General features: G+C 34.2%; 1 protein-coding gene across 6 annotated transcripts in view; it reads right to left on the bottom strand.

The window, feature by feature from the left end:
• PIK3C2G (phosphatidylinositol-4-phosphate 3-kinase catalytic subunit type 2 gamma) overlaps positions 1–23,504 on the bottom strand; it is a 387,383-nt gene extending 363,879 nt beyond the window's left edge. For 4 of the 6 annotated variants that reach the window (XM_016923019.4, XM_016923023.4, XM_016923022.4 and 1 more), the window contains exons 1-2: positions 23,333–23,504; positions 2,155–2,910 (exon numbers count right to left, since the gene is read on the bottom strand). In XM_016923019.4, the coding sequence (XP_016778508.3) occupies positions 2,155–2,832 (678 nt within the window). In that variant the 5' untranslated portion in view covers positions 2,833–2,910; positions 23,333–23,504. Of the gene's footprint in view, positions 1–2,154; positions 2,911–23,332 lie in introns of those variants that run through there. The other 2 variants (XM_016923026.4, XM_016923025.4) reach the window with 2 other exon arrangements.
• Positions 23,505–23,781: the final 277 nt, after the last annotated feature.

Genomic DNA, 23,781 nt, shown 5'->3' with positions numbered 1-23,781 from the left:
TTGTCCACATATTATGTTTCTTGTCTCATAAGTCTCTGAATCCCTGCTCATGTTTATGTGATCCGTGTGTTTTCTGTACTTCAGTTTGGCTAATTTCAACAGTTTTGCTTTCAAATTATCATTTTTTCCCCTGTTCTTTCCTATCTGTTGTTAAGCACATCCAGTAACTTTTTTATTGCCTATATTTTGTTTCCAGCACTGGACTTGGCCTTTGTTTTTGTTTCTTTGTTTCTTGATGTTTCTAATTTCCTGCTGAGATCATCATTGGGCTAGCTATTATGAACTTCTTTAACTTTATCTACTTGAACATACTTTTAATAACCAATTTAAAGTCCCCATCTGTTAATTCCAACATCTGGATTATCTCAGAGGCTCTTTTGACTGGTAGAGTAATTTTCTTGAGCAAGAGCCAAAATTCCCTGCTTCTTTACATATCTATGCATTTTTATTTTATGTTGAATTTTGTAGATGGCACACTATGAATCGTTAAGTTTTTTTTTCATTGGCAGGCAGTTAAAATCCTTGTCTTATTTGCCTTATTATTCTGAATTTTTGTTGTTGTTAGGCCACATCTATTTTGGTTGATGTAGCATTGATTTTAGAGCATGAGTTTTACTCTTAAGACATGGCTTTGTAGCTTCATTTGAATGCCTGAAGCGCTCAGCTCAGTCTCTTCTCTAATTTGGCCCAAATTTCTGCGTTGTAACTTCAATTCTGTGTAATTAACACAATCCTTTCCAATTCTCAGCCAAACGCTGACATTATCTACGAAGGCTTGCAAGCACATCCCAATACTTGGCCAAGCAGTAAGTCCTCTCTCTACTTCTGACCCATACCCATTTCATAGCTACCTCTTCTTTAGCACTCTGCTTGTCAAATCACAGCTGCTTCTGCAACTTGGAACTGAAGGCACTGCCTTCGCAGTCAGTGATACTGCTGCTCAAATTGGGCTCCACCAGCCTGCATAGCAGCATGAAATTACCCTCAGGCACAGACTGAGATGATCACAGGGCTTGCTTTTCTCAAGGATTTATGTTCTATACTGCCTATTCAACACCTTCAATCTCCTGATTCACTTATTTCATCTAACTGTATAGTTGTTTTGAGGAGTAGGGAAAGTTTAGTAGTTATTACACTATTGTGATCAGAACTAGACAGCCCTAAGATTTACTGAATTTTAATTTAGATCTTTTGAGGTGCTACCTCTTTTGCAAGTGAATTCAAATGAAGTAGAATTAGATGTTTCTTTTCCTATGCACTTACTCCACCTGTTATTTTACTATGTTGCCATTATTTGTTTGCAAGTAAACATGCGCAATATGCTATTCCTGAATTTGAATATCATATCTTTTCTTCTTTGCATTCATTCTGGATAGCATATCACAATATGTTTTAAGGATTTGATAAATAGTTGTTGAATAAATAAAGAACCCTTCTGCCTCACCCAGGAAACTGCAGCTGCAATAATGTTTCTTCTTTTTTAAATCAGAAGTAAATATTATTTACTTCTGATTTTACTTGTGTCTAGACTCAAGCAGAGAAATAAGTAGAGAAATCTTCAAATACAGAAAAAAACTCTGGTTACTAAAATGATTTTAAAGCTAGTAATAAAAGCATTAAGATGAGTCACACAATGAATACTTAATTTCCTACCTTTGGAATGATCTCAATAGAAGTTGCCTGCCAATCGTATAAATTAGGAGACTTTGGGTAAAGGGGCATTTTTTCCTACCAATAATGATATAAAGTTTCAAATCATTACAATGTGACTCAAAATATAATGTAATGAAACGTATTTGTGTTTGTGTATGTGCATTAAACAAAAAACAGAAAATATTATCTGTTAAACCTTCAACTCTGCTATTTTTATCAATGAAATGAAGGTACCATAACTAAAACCAAGTAAAATTTTATAATAGTTTTGATGAAACTGGAACTGGAACTTTATAGATGATATTTTTTTTAAATTTCCCTTTTTCTCAGAAAAAAAATCATTAATACAAGAACACATCATTTGTGAAAATTTTTTTTCAAAAGTAAGTTGAATAGATTTCCCTATTTAAGATTAGTTATCTTCATTACCAAATTAACCCAATACATTATTGAATGATTCTTTCAGATTCATATTTTTACATTGACATGTATTATACTTACCTCTATATTCTTCTGCCATGTACTTTCCCACATTCTGGGTTGAAGAGAGCCTTTCAAAAGCATCAAAGATGGTTCCACAATGTTCACATGTCCACTCCTTTTATTCTCTTCTTTCGGCATGAAGTCACTTGAGAAGGATGAATTTGTTGGAGGAATGCTACTTTCAAATCCTATATGGTAGTTATAATTTTCATTTTCTAATTCTTTCTCTAGATTAATTTTATCCAAACTTGTGAATGATGGAGCTAAAATACTGAATCTGGAATCATCAGCACCATGATGTTTTCCTATGGGGCTTCCCCAGGAGCATTCTTTATTCATATTTTGAGGTTTTGGTAACACAGAAGGACTGAAACCAATTGCTGGTGCTTTCCTAACTTGATGCCAGGAGAGTTCACGGCTTTTAGAAGTGAATTCATTCAAGGATATTTGGTGTGCTTCATTTAATGAATGCCCTGTTGAGTCCCATTTTGGTGCAGTGGGCACAAAAAAGTTGTTTTCATCAATTTCACTCTCGTAGTGTGGAATTTTGCCACTGATCTCATCTACTATCTGATCAAAACCCAGACTGACTTGGCTAGAAGAATGGGGTTGATTTACAACGAGAAATTCTTGGTGTTCATACTGCTTTTCATGTGATTCATTAGGATTTGGATCCGTTTGCCAAGAATATGCCATTTTTTATTTTATGTAACTGAGAGGGTTGACTCTGCTCCAAATATCTCCTTGATAATACAAAAGAAGATAGAAATTTTCCTAGAAAAAGCATAAAATGAAAGAAAAAATATTTAATTTGAAAGAAAAGAGCTTGTAAGACAGATATAGGATAAATAACTATAACTAACTGTTTTGTGGGCTTTTTTAGCAAGTGAAATAATTCCTTAAGTACTATAAAACTCTATCAGGGCTTACAACATTATAAGTCTGAAAGGAGAGTATTGACTTTGGATAGACTGACAAAACTCCTGTGATAGAAAAATAAGGTCACGTCAATTATAATGAAAGTTTCATGAATCTATTCAAAGTCAATATTCTCTTTTTCTATTGAATATCCACTTATCATTTGAGTACAGAGGGAAATCTATAAGCACGTTGGCATGCTAAAGTCTCTTTCTTATTAGCTAAACAGTCTCTTCTTGACCAGCAATTACCCCATCCATAGACATAGTTTTAACTCTTTTCTACCCACCACAACTAATCACCTTAATATGGTTAGCTAAACTTTTTCTTTTTTCCCAAAAAACTCGAAATAATTGCAAAGCCTTTTATACTTCCCTAAAACTACTAACATTAAATTCATCAATTGACTTTATGTTAGTAAATTCAAAAGACAGTTTTCCATCCTTTTTGAATTTATCTCTTCACAGGATTTGATACCGTTCACCATACTTAAAATTTCTTGCTTTCTCACTTTGGCTTTCCATGACACTGGAATTTCTGAGTCTTTCTGTGTTTGCTCTTTCTCAAACACTGGCTTTTTTTTTTTTTCTGCCTATTATGCATTTTCCATCTTATCCTTGTCAGGGCTTTTTTTCTTCCCTGTTATTCTTTTATTGTAAATTATTTCATACCTCCTGTGGTTTAAATTACCATCCCATCCATTTGTCAATGATTTTAACCTTGGCCACTCTTCTTATTACTTATTCAATAGCTCCATTTGGATATTTTTTAAGTCTCCAAGTGAAAGTCCAAAACTAATCATAATTCACCCAAGAATCTGCTCTTATTCCAGTGTTCTATGGGGCAAAAATATGACCCAATTATTCACGCAGGTGCTCAAACCAGAAACCAGAGTTTCACCTTTGAATCCTTCCTCATTTTTCTTCTTCTATATCCAATAATCCACCAGTCCTTGTAGGATGTACTACATAAATATATCTTAAATCTGTCTTCCCCTCTCTGTCTATCACTACCATAATTCTCATTTAAAACTTTCATATTTTCACTTGAAATATTGTATTGACTCTGGGACTCCTTTTCCATTTTCTGCAATTCATTTTTGTGCCTTATACAGTAATCCAATTATGTATGTTTTATTTAAGACACTAACCAAATATCTCCACTGGTTATAGTTTTTCAGTGGTTCCCCATTATCTCAGGATAACGTTTATAATTCCTCAGTTGACTTGGAAGTTCCTTAACGACCCATGACACTGCACACTCTCTAGGTTCAACTTATGCTACTCAGTTTCATTCTCTCCCTTTTCATCATCTTGGCCTTCTGGCTCCTCAAAAGGACTTGATTTTTGATAACTGACATTTTCCCAGGGTGTTATCCTGGACACTCATCCTACTTCTTGCCTTGCTAATTCTTTTTCATCATTCAGGATTTAATTGAAATATTATTTCTTCAAAGAAACCTTCTGAATGCCCGGGAAAGGTAAAACTACTGTATATTTTCTACTGTTTACACTTCTTATTGGGACTAATAATTACACCTGTAATTACATATGTACTATTTCCCTTTTCCATTAGATCATCAGACCATATTTGTTATTGGTTTTTCTTACTTAAAATTCAGTGCCTAGTCCATTGCTTCACTCATAGTAGATGCTCATTTGTTGACCGTATTATTTAATAAACTTTTTAAAACCACACTTAAGTTAGGAGAAAAATGAAATTGTGAAGTATTTGCTTCACTTTGATGGATTTATTAATTCTCTTAACAATTATGTGTGCATGTGGTAAAGACAAAAACAATTTTTAAAGGATAATTCTGGTAATGACTATCAAACATTTCTCTATCAATCTTTTTTGCAATGCAATTTGATTTTTATTATGTTGGCATTTAAATTTTTTTGAAAATCATAATCACCTAAGGAATAAATGAATTAGATTTATTATACTTTATATATTCAGTAAAGTAACTGAACTAACTGATAAATTTGGGAAAGATTTTCAAGAGATGTATGTAAATGGTTTATAAAGTGTTAACCAGAAAATGAATCTCAAAATATTATTTAAAGCTATTATAAGAATTCATGAGTCATATAGCTATATCATTATCTACCTGAAATGCCCTTTTCAGGAATGGCAATTTTTCTCTTTATGTTTGTAGAATAAGCTATGTTTCATTGGAGCAAATTGTACTCCTTCAACTGTCTATCATGGAACTCCGAATTTGTCAGCAGGTGTGACTTTAATTTTGACAACAAAACTTAATATTCTGTTCCACTCTTTCTTAGCTTGACTTGCTCCTTGTAGTTTATTATGGCAAATGTAGCTACATTAAAGTGATTTTTACAATTTTTGATGTTTTCAAAACCTTGAGTTTTTTTAATTTTATGGAGCCACAAGAAGGTCTTTAAATAAGGTATCCAATGGTCTGATAATGCAATTAAAGATTTCTTTAGGCTGGACGATCTTGTTATTGTTAATGATACCTAACATTTTTTGAGCACCTACTCTGTGCTAATGCTTTAGATATGTAGATATTTACATGTTTTAACATGTTTATTTCTCACTTCAACCTGTCAGATATATAATATTATTACTACCACTGAGCAAATAAAGACCTGAGGAACAAAAAAATATATTCACTTATCTAAGGTTTGAGTTTACGTTCACAGATTTATTATAAGCAGGGATTAAAGGAGGCCCATGGGTGAACATGACATACTAGTGTAACATGTACAGCATGCCTGGATTTTGGCCCTGAACAGAGTATTCGCTCAAATGAACTATCTCCACTAAAAAGGGTTAAAAGCTTTTTAATTTTTATTAATAACAATATTTTTCAAGTACTTCTCACAGCAAGCTTGAAATGGGTTAGAAGCCTGTCTGAAAAAATTTCATTATCATGAGATAAAGGAGAATGAGAAATATCTTTTCATATTGAAAATGTAATAAAAACACAACCTCTTCCAGATCCATTTCTTAATATTAAATTTGGTTGTTTTAAGAAATTTCTAGTAATTTTCAATCTTCTTTTTACCATCATATTCTAGAAGCTACAATATTTCTTAGTTTATAAACAAATAAAAATATTATTTAGTTCCAGCCAATAAACGTTTGCATTTTGCATTATGAAGTAATGTATAAAATAATTAAAAGTCATACACTTCGACTTTGAAACAGAACTACACATGTAGTTTAAGAGCAATTGTGACATATTTGAGAAGGCATGTCTAAAAGTCCCTGATTTAAGTAAGACTGCAGAACTATAGAAAATGTATTTTGTAGACAAAACTGTGTCCCCTCAAATATTCCCATGTTTTGATCCCTGGAACCTGTGACCACAGTAAGTTACCTGGCAAAGAGGATTTAAGGCTGCAGATGAAATTAAGTTTCCTAATTAGCTGACCTTAAAATAGAAAGATTATCTGATTGGACCCAGGGTAATCACAAGGATCCTTAAAATGGGAGAAGGAGGCAGAAGAGATCAGACTGCTGTGATATGTGGATTAAATCCACTTTGCTGGCTTTTAAGATGAAGAAAGGGGCCACATGGCTAGGAACATAACACGTCTCTAGAAGCTGGAATGGTCAAGGGATCTCTACCTTGGAGCCTCCAGAAAGGAAAACAGCCCTGATGAAATCTTGATCTTAGTACAGTGGGACCCATGTTGGACTTCTGACTTACAGAACTGAAACGTAATAAATGTATTGCTTTAAGCAACAAAGTTTGTGATAATTTGTTACAGCAGCAATAGAAAATAAATACAATATATGAACTGAAAGGTATTTCCTAAATTAACTGGAAAATCAGAGACTAGAATAAGTATAGAAGACCACGCACACAAAAAAGCTCTCTATTATTGGTTGGAAAGTTCAGCTCAATTCAAACAGTGATATTTGAAAGCTGGTATTATTAATGACAACTCCTTAGTGTACCACAGTTGCTTATAACCTGGTATTCAGTTAAACTTGCAAGAGGTCAGTTTCTGTTGAGGATTAATTACTTATCTGGCTTCAAAGGGAAAGTACAGACAAAATTTCGACACCTATCAGAAAAAGGACAGCCCCTGCCAGCTGCTTCTATTTTTTAAATCTATAAAGGTGTAAATATCATTCAAACAACTCCAATGTTCAGAATAGGAACAAAAATGTTTATTTTACAAAAGAACAACAAAAAAGGAACCTTTCTGAGAATGTTTGTTCTTGATCCAAAAAGTCCTGGCCACATTACTAAGAATATCTACAGGAGGAAGATGAGAGGAGTGTGGAAGAAATAAATTATGGGACTAAATAAAAATGATCTTTATTTCAGATAACAAATTTTAGGAATATACAATTTACCAGTGTTTTAATTTATATAAATGTCATGGGAGATAGAGATTGTGCCAAGACAGGATGTGTCAATGTCTAATGAGCTAAACCATCTGCATTTTTAGTGAGGTGGAAAGGAAGTCTGTAACTATGGCGGCTGACCTGGTTACTGAGAGGGCTCTGAGCTGGAAGGATATTCTGAAATTCCCAAGTCTCTCTTCATCTGCTCAACCAATTCCCAAGTATCTCCTCACTTGCTGAGCCAAGTGTATGTATTACATAGACAGACACACAGAAAATCATATTTTAGCAAGACACAAATCTGACCTTCCTCAGTTCAATTTGGTGTATAAATTCAGAGAAGATAATAACTAGATAGATAGATAGATAGATAGAGAGATTTATCTTTTATTATTTACATTATCTCACTTTTTTCATTTCTAATTTGGAATCGAGTGATAAGGTAAACATTTTACTATTTACATAAGCTCTGATACTATTTTTATTTAAGTGAAGACAAGAGGTGCTTGGGGAAAACATTAATCTTTACACAGTCTTGATTAGCTGCCCTTTTATGCGAACAATTGATGTTTTCTTATTCACGTCTAATCTTATAGAAGTTTCACTTCCCATTAAACTGCCTAAAGATTCTTGCATATGGAAAATTCAAAGCCATCATTTATTCTCATTTTTGAGAGATATTGACTTTAATAAATACATTTATTTATTCACACACCTATTACTCATTTGCGCATTTGTTTATTCAGTAGCTGTTTTTAAGTATATATGTCAAGCACTGTACAAAACACTTGTAATACAAAAATGAATACAAAAACTATAAAATACAGCTCTGGCCTTCAAGTAGGTCATAGACAAAAATTTATATTACAGTACAATGTAGGAATAACTTTAATACACACAGGCTCCATTTTATTTGTAGGATTTTATATAGAATATTATTAAGCTTATTTTGCCTTGGAAAAAGCAAAAGTAAAATTCATGAAGAACATATTTGAGGTTTATATATTGGGTATGTTTTTGTTTAGAATGTGCAATATGTCAAAGATAATTTTGTGCAGGACCTTGAGACCCGGTTTCAAGAATGTTTTGATTCCTAAGCATTGTTAAATTTTCAACCTTAAATATAATAAAGCAGTTGAATCAGTAATGCATTCAATGCCTCTGAGTGTGTCTCAGGAGTAAATAAGACAATAAAAAGTTAGCCTCCTATTTTCACATAACAACTTTGGGGTAAATGATTTGTGGGAATAAAGCTTGCTTCAGGGAAAGACATGGAGAGTGAAGGAAACCCACAGACTGAATCCTGATAGTCTTTGAAATATGACACTTGCTGGGGGCTGCATGAGTACAACCTAGTGGCATTTGAGGAAGAAACAATAATGATTCAATTATTATCGGACAAATCTAACCTGAAGAGAATTCCAGGACAACGAGAACACTTACTGATCAGAAGATGTAGCTGCTGTTTTCTTTGTCTACTGCAACAAATATGCAGATCCCCTTCCTCTGTTTAAATATTGTTTTACTGAGTGTTCTCTTAGTAATGAATTAGAGGACTGGAAAATTATTTTCAATAATTTATTTGCTGCTCAGATAAATTTTTTTACATTACAACTGTGAGCAATGTCATTAGGAAAAGAAGATTTCAGTGTGTCAAAGTGAGTGGGTAAGATTGCAAGAATAGAAGATTCCTAAGCTAACTTGAAGGAAGTTAACAGTTTTTCTGACAGATTTGAGAAGAGGAAGAGGAGGTCTTTAAATTGATTTCCATACAGAGGATATCAATTTGGCAAAGTCAAGGCCAAAAATAAGAAGGAAGAAAAACAGGAGTAAGAAAAATAGAAGATAGGCCAGGCATGGTGGCCCACGACTGTAATCCCAGCACTTTGGGAGGCCGAGGCGGGTGGATCACGAGCTCAGGAGTTTGAGGCCAGCCTGGCCAACATGGTGAAACCCTGTCTCTACTAAAACTACAAAAAATTAGGCAGGCGTGGTGGCGGACGCCTGTAATCCCAGCTATGTGGGAGGCTGAGACAGGAGAATTGCTTGAAACCAGAAGGCAGAGGTTGCACTGAGTCGAGATCATGTCACCGCACTCCGGCCTGGGCAACAAGAGCGAAACTCCATCTCAAAAAAAATAAATAAATTAAGAGGATAAAAAAGATGTGGAATATAAAAGGAGAAAGATGAAGTGAATGAAGAAAGGTGAAGACATGAGAAGGCACTTTGATACAAAGTACTAGGTCATGAGTCACAGCAGTGAAAAAGACCAACATAGTCTTACAATCTTATGGGAAGGAAAATTGTCAACAGACTTTTTGGCAGCAACACCTTGTGACAGAAGCAAATAATGTGATATATTTTAGATATTCAAGAAAAGAGAATTAAACCAAGGACATAAACTGACTTCAAAATTAAAGTTTCTCAAACTGTCATGACCCCGGAACTCAGGAAACATTCAGGAACTCAGAAAATATTGTTCTTATGGACTTTTAAAAATAAATACTGGAGAATAAGCTTCAGACAATCAAAATGACAGAGATATATCAACACAAAGCCTGTTGGTGAGAATTAAATATATAACATGTTTTCTTAGAGACCTCAGACAGATGAGGGACATATTGAAGACAGTTTAATATGGCTATCTGATCTGACAACATATACATAGTTCAACTTTAATAAAAGGTGGAGGACATGAAAATAACATAGGCTTTTTATTATTATTATTATACTTTAAGTTTTAGGGTACATGTGCACAAAGTGCAGGTTTTTTACATATGGATACATGTGCCATGTTGGTGTGCTGCACCCATTAACTCGTCATTTAGCATTAGGTGCGTCTCCTAATGCTATCCCTCCCCCCTGCCCCCACCCCACAACAGTCCCCGGGGTGTGATGTTCCCCTTCCTGTGTCCATGTGTTCTCATTGTTCAATTCCCACCTATGAGTGAGAACATGCAGTGTTTGGTTTTTTGTCCTTGCGATAGTTTGCTGAGAGTTATGGTTTCCAGCTTCATCCATGTCCCTACAAAGGATCTGAACTCATCATTTTTTATGGTTGCATAGTATTCCATGGTGTATATGTGCCACATTTTCTTAATCCAGTCTATCATTGTTGGACATTTGGGTTGGTTCCAAGTCTTTGCTATTGGGAATAGTGCCGCAATAAACATACATGTGCATGTGTCTTTATAGCAGCATGATTTATAATCCTTTGGGTATATACCCAGTAATGGGATGGCTGGGTCAAATGGTATTTCTAGTTCTAGATCCCTGAGGAATCGCCACACTGACTTCCACAATGGTTGAACTAGTTTACAGTCCCACCAACAGTGTAAAAGTGTTCCTATTTCTCCACATCCTCTCCAGCTCCTGTTGTTTCCTGACTTTTTAATGATCACCATTCTAACTGGTGTGAGGTGGTATCTCATTGTGGTTTTGATTTGCATTTCTCTGATGGCCAGTGATGATGAGCATTTTTTTCATGTGTTTTTTGGCTGCGTAAGTGTCTTCTTTCAAGAAGTGTCTGTTCATATCCTTCACCCACTTTTTGATGGGGTTTTTTTTTTCTTGTAAATTTGTTTGAGTTCATTGTAGATTCTGGATATTAGCCCTTTGTCAGATGAGTAGGTTGCAAAAATTTTCTCCCGTTCTGTAGGTTGCCTGTTCACTCTGATGGTAGTTTCTTTTGCTGTGCAGAAGCTCTTTAGTTTAATTAGATCCCATTTTTCAATTTTGGCTTTTGTTGCCATTGCTTTTGGTGTTTTAGACATGGAGTCCTTGCCCATGGCTATGTCCTGAATGGTATTGCCTAGGTTTCCTTCTAGGGTTTTTATGGTTTTAGGTCTAACATGTAAGTCTTTAATCCATCTTGAATTAATTTTTGTATAAGATGTAAAGAAGGGATCCAGTTTCAGCTTTCTACATATGGCTAGCCAGTTTTCCCAGCACCATTTATTAAACTGCCCTAGGTAATTTATAGATTCAATGCCATCCCCATCAAGCTACCAATGACTTTCTTCACAGAATTGGAAAAAACTACTTTAAAGTTCATATGGAACCAAAAAAGAGCCTGCATTGCCAAGTCAATCCTAAGCCAAAAGAACAAAGCTGGGGGCATCACGCTACCTGACTTCAAACTATACTACAAGGCTACAGTAACCAAAACAGCATGGTACTGGTACCAAAACAGAGATATAGACCAATGGAACAGAACAGAGCCCTCAGAAATAATGCCGTATATCTACAACTATGTGATCGTTGACAAACCTGACAAAATCAAGCAATGGGGAAAGGATTCCCTATTTAATACATGGTGCTGGAAAATAATGTATGCATTTTTAAGAAAACTCTTTTTGTTAATCATATAAGTGACTGTATTAGAATTTTCATCCTCATAATATTTTGTGTGTAATGCTGGATTTTAAAAAATGAGTAATTCTAGCATCCCCAGCATCTCTCTCTTTCTCACTCTCTCTCTATCTCTGTGTGTGTGTTTGTGTGTGTCTATGGATGGGTGTGTGTGTGTGTGTGTGAGTGTCATTTCTTATAACTTCATTCCTTGGAAGGCCTAGAAGTAATGTTCATTTCAGCAATGAGCATTCCTCACATTCAGATTGTGGTACTGGAACATCATTACCTAGTAAAAGAAAGCAGGGTTGCTTGGTGGACCAGTTGATTTCAGGTTTGGGCAGATAATGTATACGATGAGCTGGGATGTCCTGTGACTCTAGTTCACAAGAAAGATATCAAAGAATATGAGGGTACATCAATAGAACCTGTGAGCTAACTCAAAGAGGCTCTTACTAGCTAATATGAAATATGTTTATATCCATGAATTCACATGACACACATTCATGCACAATGAATTAATTGTCTTTGTACAATGCAGGGCTAATAAAGTGTACAATCAAGCATTTATTTTGTCATTGTTAAAATAAAGCTGTCACTGGATAACTAAGTAATAGATGAGGCAAAGTTTCTCTTTGTAGAAGAGAAATAAATAAATGAAGAAAGTGATGAAATTGCATTATCAATATTTTACAGAAACTAATGAATTATAAAAACTAGGCATCAAGCATTGGTGACTGCTAATATCACAAGAAGAGAGGCAGCCAGGTGTTTTGTGCTTCCTGATAAAGAATTCAAAACTACCATGAAGAAGTCTTGCCAAAAATTCTAACTTGAATATATTTGATTAAGCCTCTTGATTTAATTACCAAGGCCCAGGAAATATAGAGGACAGAGGTACATGTTAAACTAAATCAGGTGGAAATCTGTACAGAAAAAATAATATGGTTTCTTTAACAAGTAAATTTCCAGAAAAAAATAAACGGAGCAGAAATACATTAATTAAAAAATACTTAAAAATACTACTCCCCAAAATAAGGGAAAATAAAGCCATGCAATTTAGGAATAAACACTTGCTTGAAGAAATTATATAGAAAAGTACAGAAGTGATATCAGAAGAGTGTTTACTCATGGGGAGACAAAGGGCATTGTGTTTGGGAGAGTAAGCAGGGCTTTCTGGATGTTAGGAAATTTCTAGACATGGGAGGTGATTACAAGTTTGTTCAATTTCTAATAGCACATTAAGCTGTACCTTTATTTTGTGTAGTTGCTAATATCATCAATTTAAAGAGTATTAGGTAGCATGATTCATTGGATGTATGAAACTGAAGGACTTGTACAAAATCTACGTGAAGATGCCGAATAAGCAGTTATTACATGTGGGTCTTGAATTGAGGTGACATATCTTATGGTTTATTCCATAAGTCTTGTTTAAAGATGGTTAAGAGATTAAGAAGAGATATCAATATGAGAATAAAATCTCAGTATAAGAGACAATCAGTATATAATGGATTGACCCCAAAAAGAAAAGTACAGAATAGTCTGAGAGGTAGGAGAAAAATAATAAGCCACTGCCATCTCACTTTGTCCACTTGCGGTCCTGGTAAGAGGAAAATAAGTGAAAAGCAAGCTGCTTCCTTTTAAGGACCTGATGAGAACTGCATATATCACTTCTGCTCACATCTCATTGCCCTGAATGTATAACAACAGGAAGGCTGGAAATGCAGTCTCTTATTTTGTTTGCCATGGGCCTAGGGAAAAACATGAGTATTTTATTACTAAAAGGAATAAATGACCTTATTTAGAAAAATCATGATTGAATGGCTTTGAAGTTCTCTGGGAAGCCTGGAGTTAGAGTGTGAAATGAAAATGCTGAGCCAAGTGTAACTAGCAGGCAAGTCTCTAACAGATGTGGAGGAACAAGGTCAGAGGAGGTCAGCAAGTAGAAGAGACATGGGGCAGTAGCGAAGGATGTCTGGGGACTCTAAGGAGTGGAATTTTATACTGTGTTGAAAAGGAGTGACCTGGTAGTCAACAGCCATATAGAAGAATGTGGGCCTGTCTCCTGTTCCTTGGTATGTGGGGCATGGGACTATGAACAGCTTCCACTAGAGTGTCACAAAAGAACAGAGTCCTAAGGGAGAGCCAAGTCTTCCTTACAAAAAGAGGGTAAAGGAAGCCTAAAAAAATCAGCAAAACATCTTGCATAGATTAAATCTCAAGTGAAAGAATGTGTCCCACTGTATATTTTACAAATTGAGATACTGTCACTCTTCTTGCTTTTATGAGAAAAAATATTAATCAATTCAGATGTAGTTCGTAAAATTATAGTTTTAATTTAAATACCTTTTAAAATTTATATATTTTAATAATAGAAGGAGTTGGTATGTTAGTAAACAACTTCAGGCATGTCAAAGTTACATTTTTAGAATATGAAACTATTCCTTAAGAGGATTTATATTTATAAAGCATTATATCTTTTAACCATAAAGTACCCACAATAGACTGTTTTCTGTTATTTTAAGTTGTCTAGAATTAGAGTAAAACTATAGATCATTGTATAGCTAGCCTACATTTTATAGAATACTGGTCCAATAAACATTGGGACTGGTTTAAGTGATAAGTTTTACCTCACTTGGGAACTAAGACACTGCATATTTTCCTGGAAAACAGTAGTAGTCCTTGGGCCACATTTAATGTTATTCCCTAAGTTCAGCATAACTCTACAAAACTAAAGGAGAATTTCAGCACCATTTAGTCAAAGGTAACAGGGGTTAATGAGAGAAAAAAAAAAAGATGGGCTCAAGAGAGTTTTATCTTCACTCTTCATTAATAGCTGCATGACTCTGAGTAAATTAGTAAACATTTCTAACATCTCAAATTTGTTATTAATAAAAATAAAGATATTAATAACTGCCTTCCATAGTGTTAATAAGTATTATATAAGAAAAACTTGTCAGGCTGTGCGCAGTGGCTCACACCTGTAATCCCAGCACTTTGAGAGGCTGAGGTGGGTGGATCACCTGAGGTCGGGAGTTCAAGACTAGCCTGACGAACGTGGTGAAACCCTGTCTTTACTAAAAATACAAAAATTAGCCGGGCGTGGTGGCTCACGCCTATAATCCCAGCTACATGGGAGGCTGAGGCAGGAGAATTGCTTGAACCCGGGAGATGGAGGTTGCAGTGAGCTAAGATCTCACCACTGCACTCCAGCCTGGGTAACGGAGAGAGATGCCATCTCAAAAAAAAAAAAAAAAAAAAAAAAAGAAAAAGGGTAAATTGTCAGTGTCTGACAAATAGTAGCCACATCATTTTATAATTACTATTTGGATGTATCCCGTAATCCATTAATTTTTGTCTATTTTATTTAACTGATTCTATGTATTTTAACTGATAATAATAAAATAATGTGTATTGTCATCTTTATTTCCATTTTGTGTAAGCATTATTGTTAGTTACCAATGTAATGTGGCAAAATTTTCCACTCATGCAAAAGATTACCCTTGTTTTTATGAGTATTTGACTGTGAATGGAAGTAAGTAGCAGAAAAAAATAATTCCATAACAGTTTCTTCTTTGGAAAACTCTAATATTGTTCTGAAACCAAAGTGGTAAATAGTTTTAGCTCTTAAATGAAATCTCCTTACATGGTAGTCACTTTACAGGACATGGTTTGAGAAGACTTGTATGGGTGAGGAAAACCTAGGGGAGATAATGTTTCATTACTGCCCTCTGCCCAGATGCAGGAGAGGGGAGAAAAACTACATATACCCCAATGTATCTATTGCTGTTCTAGTGGCTAGAAACATGTGGATGTTCTTCACCAAAAAAAAAATATATATATATATATAGGTGAATTAATTATGCAAAATATAAAAAATATGAACAGATACCTACTTAATGATGTTTAATATTAACGTAATTGTTAGCATGAGGATATAGCTTCTTAAGAAATCTAAGTTTCAGCTGGCACAGTGGCTCATGCCTATAATACCAGCACTTTGGGAGGCCGAGGCAGGAGGATAGACTTGAGGCCAGGAGTTCAAGATCAGCCTGGCCAACACGACAAAATCCCATCTCTACTAAAAATAAAAAAATTTGCCAGGTGTGTTGGTGCATGGCTGTAATCCCAGCTACTTGGGAGGCTGAGGCATGAGAATTGTTTGACCCGGGAGGTGGAGGTTGGAGCACTGATATGCACCACTGCACTCCAGCCTGAGTGACAGAGTGAGACTCGTTTAAAAAAAAAAAGAAAGCAATCTAAGTTTTGACTGAATCTTTGACAAAGTTATTGTTATGGTGAATGAGATATTTGATAAGAATATTATTTAAAGAAAGATCTAGAAATTTTTTGAAAGGCAAATGTAGGTAAAACCAATGGTAAGTTGAATACACTGGTAATTTTAATGCTTCTGAGAAAACAGCACACACAATGATAAATACCACATAAAATTATTTTTTAAAATATGGCTAATATGCACTGTTTGAATAGTCACATTTTATTTTCACTATTTAAAACAAGTATCTGAATTATGTCATATGATTCACTGCATAGGAAGCACAACAGTGGGAATTCATCTAAAAATCAATGTAGTCTAAGAGTTAAATGAATTAGTATGGGAAGGCTGAATGAAAGAACAGATAGGTAGAAAAATTCAGAAAACTTTGTAAAAACTTGAAAAAGGTTACAAATTATGAAATTAAAAGCTGGTCAAATAGACTGTGGTTTCGGGAAATAATATCCTTAATGATATCTCTAATCTTAGAATAATAATAATAATAATAACAATAAAAATCAAGGTTCTTAGCATCAATACAGTTGACTTGCTGTAGAATGATATCTGGCTGGTAACATAACTCAGAAAATTAAGCAAATATTTTATGAATTGAATAAGCAAACAAAAAAATTCATTTAGTATAGCATTACCAGCCACAAAGACTCACATCCATTCAGTCAACTAAATTTTTATCATATGTAAGTCAAAACAGATTAAACAGAAATAGAAGGAAAAAATCCACACGTACTGGCTGGCACTTGATTTGTATCTGGAGGAGAATAAATATCCCAGCCTGAAAAAATGGTAAAGAAATGGTTCATTTTCCTGCTACTGCTGAATTGGGAGATATAGGGTCGGATCATTTCCCTCCACCGCCCTAAAAAGGTTGATCTGTTGCACAGCAACACCTTTCAGTAGCAACGAGGGCCACATGGCCACTTAGCTTTCTACATGCTTTCTAAGACTAAAATTTGCGTTAATGCAAAATGTCGCATCTATGGTGACTGTGCATTTGTTTTGCCTCATGTAGGAACGGGGGATGAATGTTTGGGGTACAAAGAATACCATGAGAAAGTACAAAAACAGTCCACTTCTGGCAAAAGAAAAACTGTATATTGGCTAGAATTACCTAGATACGTATACCTTCTCAAAATAGTCAATTGGACATGAAAGCAATATAGATGAAGTCCAGAATTTAGGGAAATTAAGTGACTGCTAGTGACCAGAAATCAGATGAAGTCTGTTCATATTTACCATCCCTTTAGTTGAAAATATGAGAAACATGCTCTAACAGGTCAATAATGAGAGGAACCAGGCAAGATAAGCTGCAGACATTATTTATGAGTCATCAACAGAGAGAATTCAAAGGACGAGTAATTGGGAAAAATGTGTTAATATAGATGTGCAAATATTCTGCAAGAAATAAAGTGAATGCTTATCAAGACATAAAAGAAGATCTTACTTCTGAAAAATATATGCTATCTATAACGAAGTAATTATTATAAAAACAGTAGTTATATGTGATCTATAAAATTAAGAAATCATGTGTTCTATTAAATAATCTATACAATTAAAAAGTAGCAAAACAAAATGAAAAAAAGAAGAAATTGGGTGAGAGAGATGCCAATAAAATGGAGCTTAATGAGATACTGAGATGTGAAGAAACTGAAAATTCAGTCACATATTTAAAATATTCCTTAAAGCAGAATTGATACATCAGAAAACTAAATTTTGAATTAAAAATTGAGAAATACTATGAATACAGAATAAGAGGAACAAGTGAGAGAAAGTATAAGATGTGATACTACAATTGTAACATTCATAGAAAGGAGAACTATCACTGTATTATGGAAATCCTAAAAATAAATCAGAAAAAGTAGAAACAACCAACATTGAAGATGGCAAAAAAAGAAAACCCTGAATATGCATATTACATCTGCATATGTATATGGTACATATATACATAACCAGAAAATATATGTGTATTGTGATATTTTAAAAATGAAGCATTTACCCAACATGAAAAAAATGAAGAAAAAGAAGAGAATGAGGAGGAGGAGGAAGAAGGGAGGGAGGGAGAGAGGGCGAGAGGAGGAAGAAAAAGGAGGAGAAGAGAAAAATCTATCTGGACATACAGTTTACTTGTAAAGACAAACTGCCTTAAGATAATGGAACTATGTCTACATAGTTCTAAAGTAAACATGTTCTATACCAAACATTCAGTTTGTCTTTTGTATGTGAGAGCAGATAAAACATATTTGAACATATGTAAGTGCTCACAAACCTTTGTGCACTTCTAATGAGTAACATGCATCAGGCCACAAAATTTTAATCAAAATAAGAACTCAGTAATAGGGAACTAATAGTAACTCTTTAAAAACCAGTTAACATTGACTAGGTCTAAATAATGATTGCAAATATAATTTAATAATTTCAAAATTTACTCCGTATTAATGAGCAAGGTGAAGAGTCTTAGATTATATTTCAACTAAAACTGAAAGGCATGTTAAATGTTCTGTCTTACAAGAGGAAAGGGGATAAAATATGCTGTTTTGTTTCTATCAATGCTTTTTTAAAAATTCATATATATTTGTTTGTATATATAGAGTTATTAAGTATTATAGAACTATTAGTTGGAGAAAAATACCATCCGTATTTTCCAAAACACTAGAGGAATTAAAATGTGATAACATTTACATTATATTCAGCAGGAATATAGGAAATTAAAAGTATGTTTTAAGAATAGCAAACAGAATGGGCCCTGTAGGATCACTGACATCTAATGATGATAAATATAAGCAGTTAATAGGATTAAGAACATTATGCAAATATAAATTTTCTATTGCGTAGTGTTGTTGTTGTTTTTTTTTTTTTTAGATGAAGTCTCGCTCTTGTTCCCCAGGCTGGAGTGCAATGGCACGATCTCGGCTCACTGCAACCTCTGCCTCCCGGGTTCAAGCGATTCTTCTGCCTCAGCCTCATGAGTAGCTGGGATTACAGGCGCCTGCCACCATGCCTGCCTAATTTTTATATTTTTAGTAGAGATGAGGTTTCATCATGTTGGCCAGGCTGGTCTCAAACTCCTGACCTCAGGTGATCTGCCCACCTCAGCCTCCCAAAGTGCTGGGATTACAGGCTTGAGCCACCACACCCAGCCTATTGCATAGTTTTTGTAACAGAAACACATAAAAAAATTAAAGCAAAGTTAAAAGTATTACCAAATATATTACTCAAACATACACACCTACGCAGACACACACACAGAGACATGCAAAATGAAGCAAGAGAGGCAATATTAGTAACAGAAAACTGTAGGCTAAAAGCATCAAGACCATTTTATTGAAATTTTTACATAAGTTATAATAGATATAGGCATTTATGAATCAGGTAAAAGTGTGTGTTTTAAGATGAATTAATGGAGACTTCTGGAATTTTATAACCAGCTCAATTTATTAACTAATATTAACTTTACATTTATACCATATATATTTAGCTTTTCCATCTGCTAAAGATTAAATCCTTTTGTTTATCAATAAATCATACAAAAACATTTGTTTTGCATTTAATTTTGTATTTATTCATGATTCCTTAAATGATGAAGCATAAATGAACATACCTAAAATGTGAAAAATAATTTTCTCACATCAGAAACCAAGTATCAAAGACATATCTGAGAAGGGGATTTAACCAGAGCCCAAGTGGCAGAAGTACAGATTAAAGAAAAATTTGCCACTAATTATTCTGGAGAAGGTTTTTCTCCTTGGAGTTTGAATAAATAGCCACGCACATGTATACACAAAAATACAGAAACACACACAACCATGAAATAATCAAGCTGATGCTTATAAAATTATTTCAGTACTATGAGAGGAGAATGTTATCATGAAGACTCTAAGAAAGAGAATTCTCAAAATCATTGAGGAAAAGGCTTGCTGAGTGAGCAAGTGTTCAGATGCCCCATGCAGGCTTTTACAGCGGGTTATTAGTCTGGTAAGACAGAGGAGAAAAGAGTGGTGATGCTGATCTCAATCTACAGAAGACACTATGCACTGTGAGCCAGGTAGATGGTTTTTCTCCCCACGCCCAGAGAGAGTTTTCTCAAAAGGTTGAGTGTTGATGAGAAAGTATTCAGAAACAATAGATCAGAATTCAGCCTGTCTGCTCACACAGCTGATTTTCTTCTTTTGTTCTCACATGCAATATTCCAAAAAGTAGCTGTCTCCAGAAAAAAAAAAATTACTCCTATTCAAAGATGCACAATACCAAGAAAGTAATCATAATGGAACCTAAGCAAAAAATATCACAACAAAGGAGGAAGCCAACGTGATCTCGGCGGGGGGTGGAAATATGAAGAATATAAGCCAATACTCAACAAAACAGCATTTTGAAAAGCAGAACAAAATAAAAATGTGTTCTCAGAACCTGTTTATCTCTAGAACATTACCATTAATGGAAATTTTTAAAGAATGTGCTTAAGAGTAGAAGGAAAATTATCCCAGGGAAGGTCTGAAAAATACCAGAAGGGGAGGTGAGTGAACATGATAGTAAATATGTGGATAATTCTGAACTAACGTTGACTATATAAACAATAATAACAATTTCTAATCTGGAAAGCAAAATAAGTAAGATATAATTAAATACTAGACTATAATACTATATAAGTTGGGGTTGAGCAATCCAACTTAAAAAACATTTTCTATTGAGAAAGTACAGATATAAATTTTGATTTTTGAAGAATGCATGTTAAATTTTTAGATAATAAATGTATATTCAGATAATAGAGGGTATATTTTCTACCGGTAGAAAGCAAAGAATCAAAACAACAACAAAAACAACAAACATCAATCAAGTTGGGAGAAGTTCCGTAAGTGAGAAGATGAGAAAAGGGTGGCACTGATTTCAATCAGCTGGAGACAAACAATTGCCTTGTCCTATCTTCAGCTGAAGCACAAATATAAATGTTCTCTAAGATGAAGAAATGAAAAGGTATATATCAGAAACACATAAATGTGAATTGTCTGGTTATGTCATATAAAATCTATAGATTGTTACATTTTATTAAGAAAAAAAGCTAAATGAGATTTGTTACAGATATACCAGAATTTAAAGGATAAGTATTGCTTAAAATTTAAAAGACGAAAAAGGTATCACAGGCAATTTGTAATAATATCGACAACAACAAAAAAACTGATGTCATTACATTAAAAAGACAAAACGGACCTATTGGAAAAAGTAATTCAGGAGGTAAAGAATAACACTTTATAAGGTAAAGAGTCAATTCACCAGGTGCATATCACAGATTTATACTTAAAAATAATTCATTTGAAATTTAAATGGCAACAGTTTATACTGCTACAAGGAGAAACTGATATAGCCACATTTATAATGGAAGTAATAGTAATCTCACATCATTTGTAGAGTGATCAGTCAAAAATATACAATTAACAAGCTTAATTCAATGAACATATATAAGATACTGTATCCAGTATTGGAATTTATACCTTTATAAGGACAAGATGGCTTATGAGAATTGATCATATATTTGGCTAATGTTAATATAATTCAAAGTCAGTATTGTACAGACTGTTTTCTCTGTCCCCAATGTAGTCAAAATCAGTAAAAATAAGATAACTTACAGAACTCATGTTTTTAAACTTAAAAAATATTTTTAAATAACTTGCACAGTGAAAAACCACAATAAAATTAGAAAAACTTTGAGATAAAAAATAAGGTTGCCAAGAAAAATACATATTTTTGCATAAGAAATTCAAAGATACACATCACTCTTATTTTATAGCTGAAAAACTCTTGAAAATATTTCAGCCAACAGAAAAATAAATCATAATAATTTAAAATGCAAGAGTTTTGTCATAAAAGGTCTATTGCTAAGAACTGATAACAGTTAAAATGGATTTATGCCTAAACAATTTAATCATATTTTGCTATGATTATCTGTATACCATTTCATCAGATCATACATTTGGAAAATAGCAAGAATTTAGTTAGAAATACAATACAATGCTTTTCTAGATTGGAAATGATTACTTCATCACGTTTTCTTCCTAAGCTCTGAGAGAATTGTACCATGTTTTGCTTACTTGAAGAGGGCTTCCTCACGACCAAAATGATTCCAGCTCAGGCAGAAGAAAAAGTGAAATCATAGCCTTGGGGTTCACAATGGCATCACAGGATGTTGCTTATTTAATGAATCAGTGAAGACTCACCTACTATGAACCTTTTCTATAGGAGGTAGAAGTTGTCCTTTTTTTTTTTTTTTTTTTTTTTTGCCAGCTCACTCATGGTTAGCTATTTTCTTATGCTCACTATTTTCTTATGCTCAATTCACAAACTTGCTTTTTATCTGGTTCAGATGGCAGATAGACATGCGTGGAGAATAAATAACATGTCATGGAAAGAGCCCTTGAGTTGGAATAAGAAAACCTTGATTAAAATCCAAGCTCTTAATAACATTATTAATGACATGAGGGGTATGTGTTCTTTAACCTCGCTCTCTGAGTCTGTTTCCTAAGATGCAATAATTACATTAGCTAATGCATTTAAAAAGGTGATCACTATGTACAAGTTATATATTATGATTAGTTTGAAAGAATGGGGTATATTTTATCTCTAACTTTAATCCTAAGCTTCAGAAATAGAATTGTTCATCAGACAAGAACATAAGGGGGCAACTGGGACACACAATAGGTTCACATTGGCCTCAGTGAGCTACGAATAAAGAGGTAGGCAAACAGCAGAGACGGACCGCAGCACAGAGGGAGGAAATGGAAATAGAACAGAGCTTCTCTCTAGCAGGAGTTGCTTCTAGTTTGGATCCCATATGTTAAGAAATTCCACCTTCCATTTAACAAGAATTTCCTCTGGGAGCCAACATGGGGATGCCGTCTACAGGCTAGTGGCACGAGATTCAAGACACTAAAAGTGTACACTAAGAAAAATCTACCAGTAGACATGAATGAAATAATTAGCTCAAGGCTCTGATGAAATGGTATGTTATCAAATGCAATCTGTGGTGTCAGCTAGCTGGAGAGAGAGAGAAAGAAAGAGGCAGAGGGAGGGGGGAAAGAGAGAAAGAATAAGTTTATTCAGGAAAGATCTATCTTCTGGTTGTAGATTTTGGGGAATATTTACACGCTGGATATCTCTGTTTCAAAATATGGCACAAACTCACTCTGATTTTAAATTCATCTACCATTTTTGTATCACAGTATAATTAAAGAGCTATTTTGCCTCAATAATATATTTGAATCGAAATATCATGCTATGTAGTTAAGTATAGGAAGTTTATTTGTTTTAGTTTCTTACCTGACGCATATATCTTCCTGAAATGAAGCACGATCTCATTTCTTTTCAAGAGTCAAATACGCTCACACAAGCTAAAACACTTCTATTTCAAGGGAATGTGATGCTTCCACTGGAAGCTTTTATTCCTGTTTGGCAGGTTGGGCATGTTTGGAAATCTATTTTTCATCAAACCCTGAAGGGTTATATGGAAAAAAAAAAAAAGGTTTTCATTGACATAATGAATAGAGGATTTAAGCCAAAAACCTAACCATAAATTAGCTTCTCTGTGCTAAACAGAATTCGGGCCAAAGATACTGATCAGCAATATACAAACGAAAATATATTTTTAAAAAATGTGTCAGGTGAGCATATTTCCCCTCAAATTACAGCTAAGGTTATTATGCATTTAAACATGGAGGTGGTTGGATGTGGTGAAACCAGTGGTCTCAATTTGCAGGAGCAGAGGTGAG

The sequence above is a fragment of the Pan troglodytes genome, chromosome 10 (genome assembly GCF_028858775.2).
Source record: "Pan troglodytes isolate AG18354 chromosome 10, NHGRI_mPanTro3-v2.0_pri, whole genome shotgun sequence".
NCBI classification, from domain to species: Eukaryota; Metazoa; Chordata; class Mammalia; order Primates; family Hominidae; genus Pan; species Pan troglodytes.
Note: the sequence above shows the minus strand (reverse complement) of the source record. Positions and strands in the feature narration are given on the sequence as shown.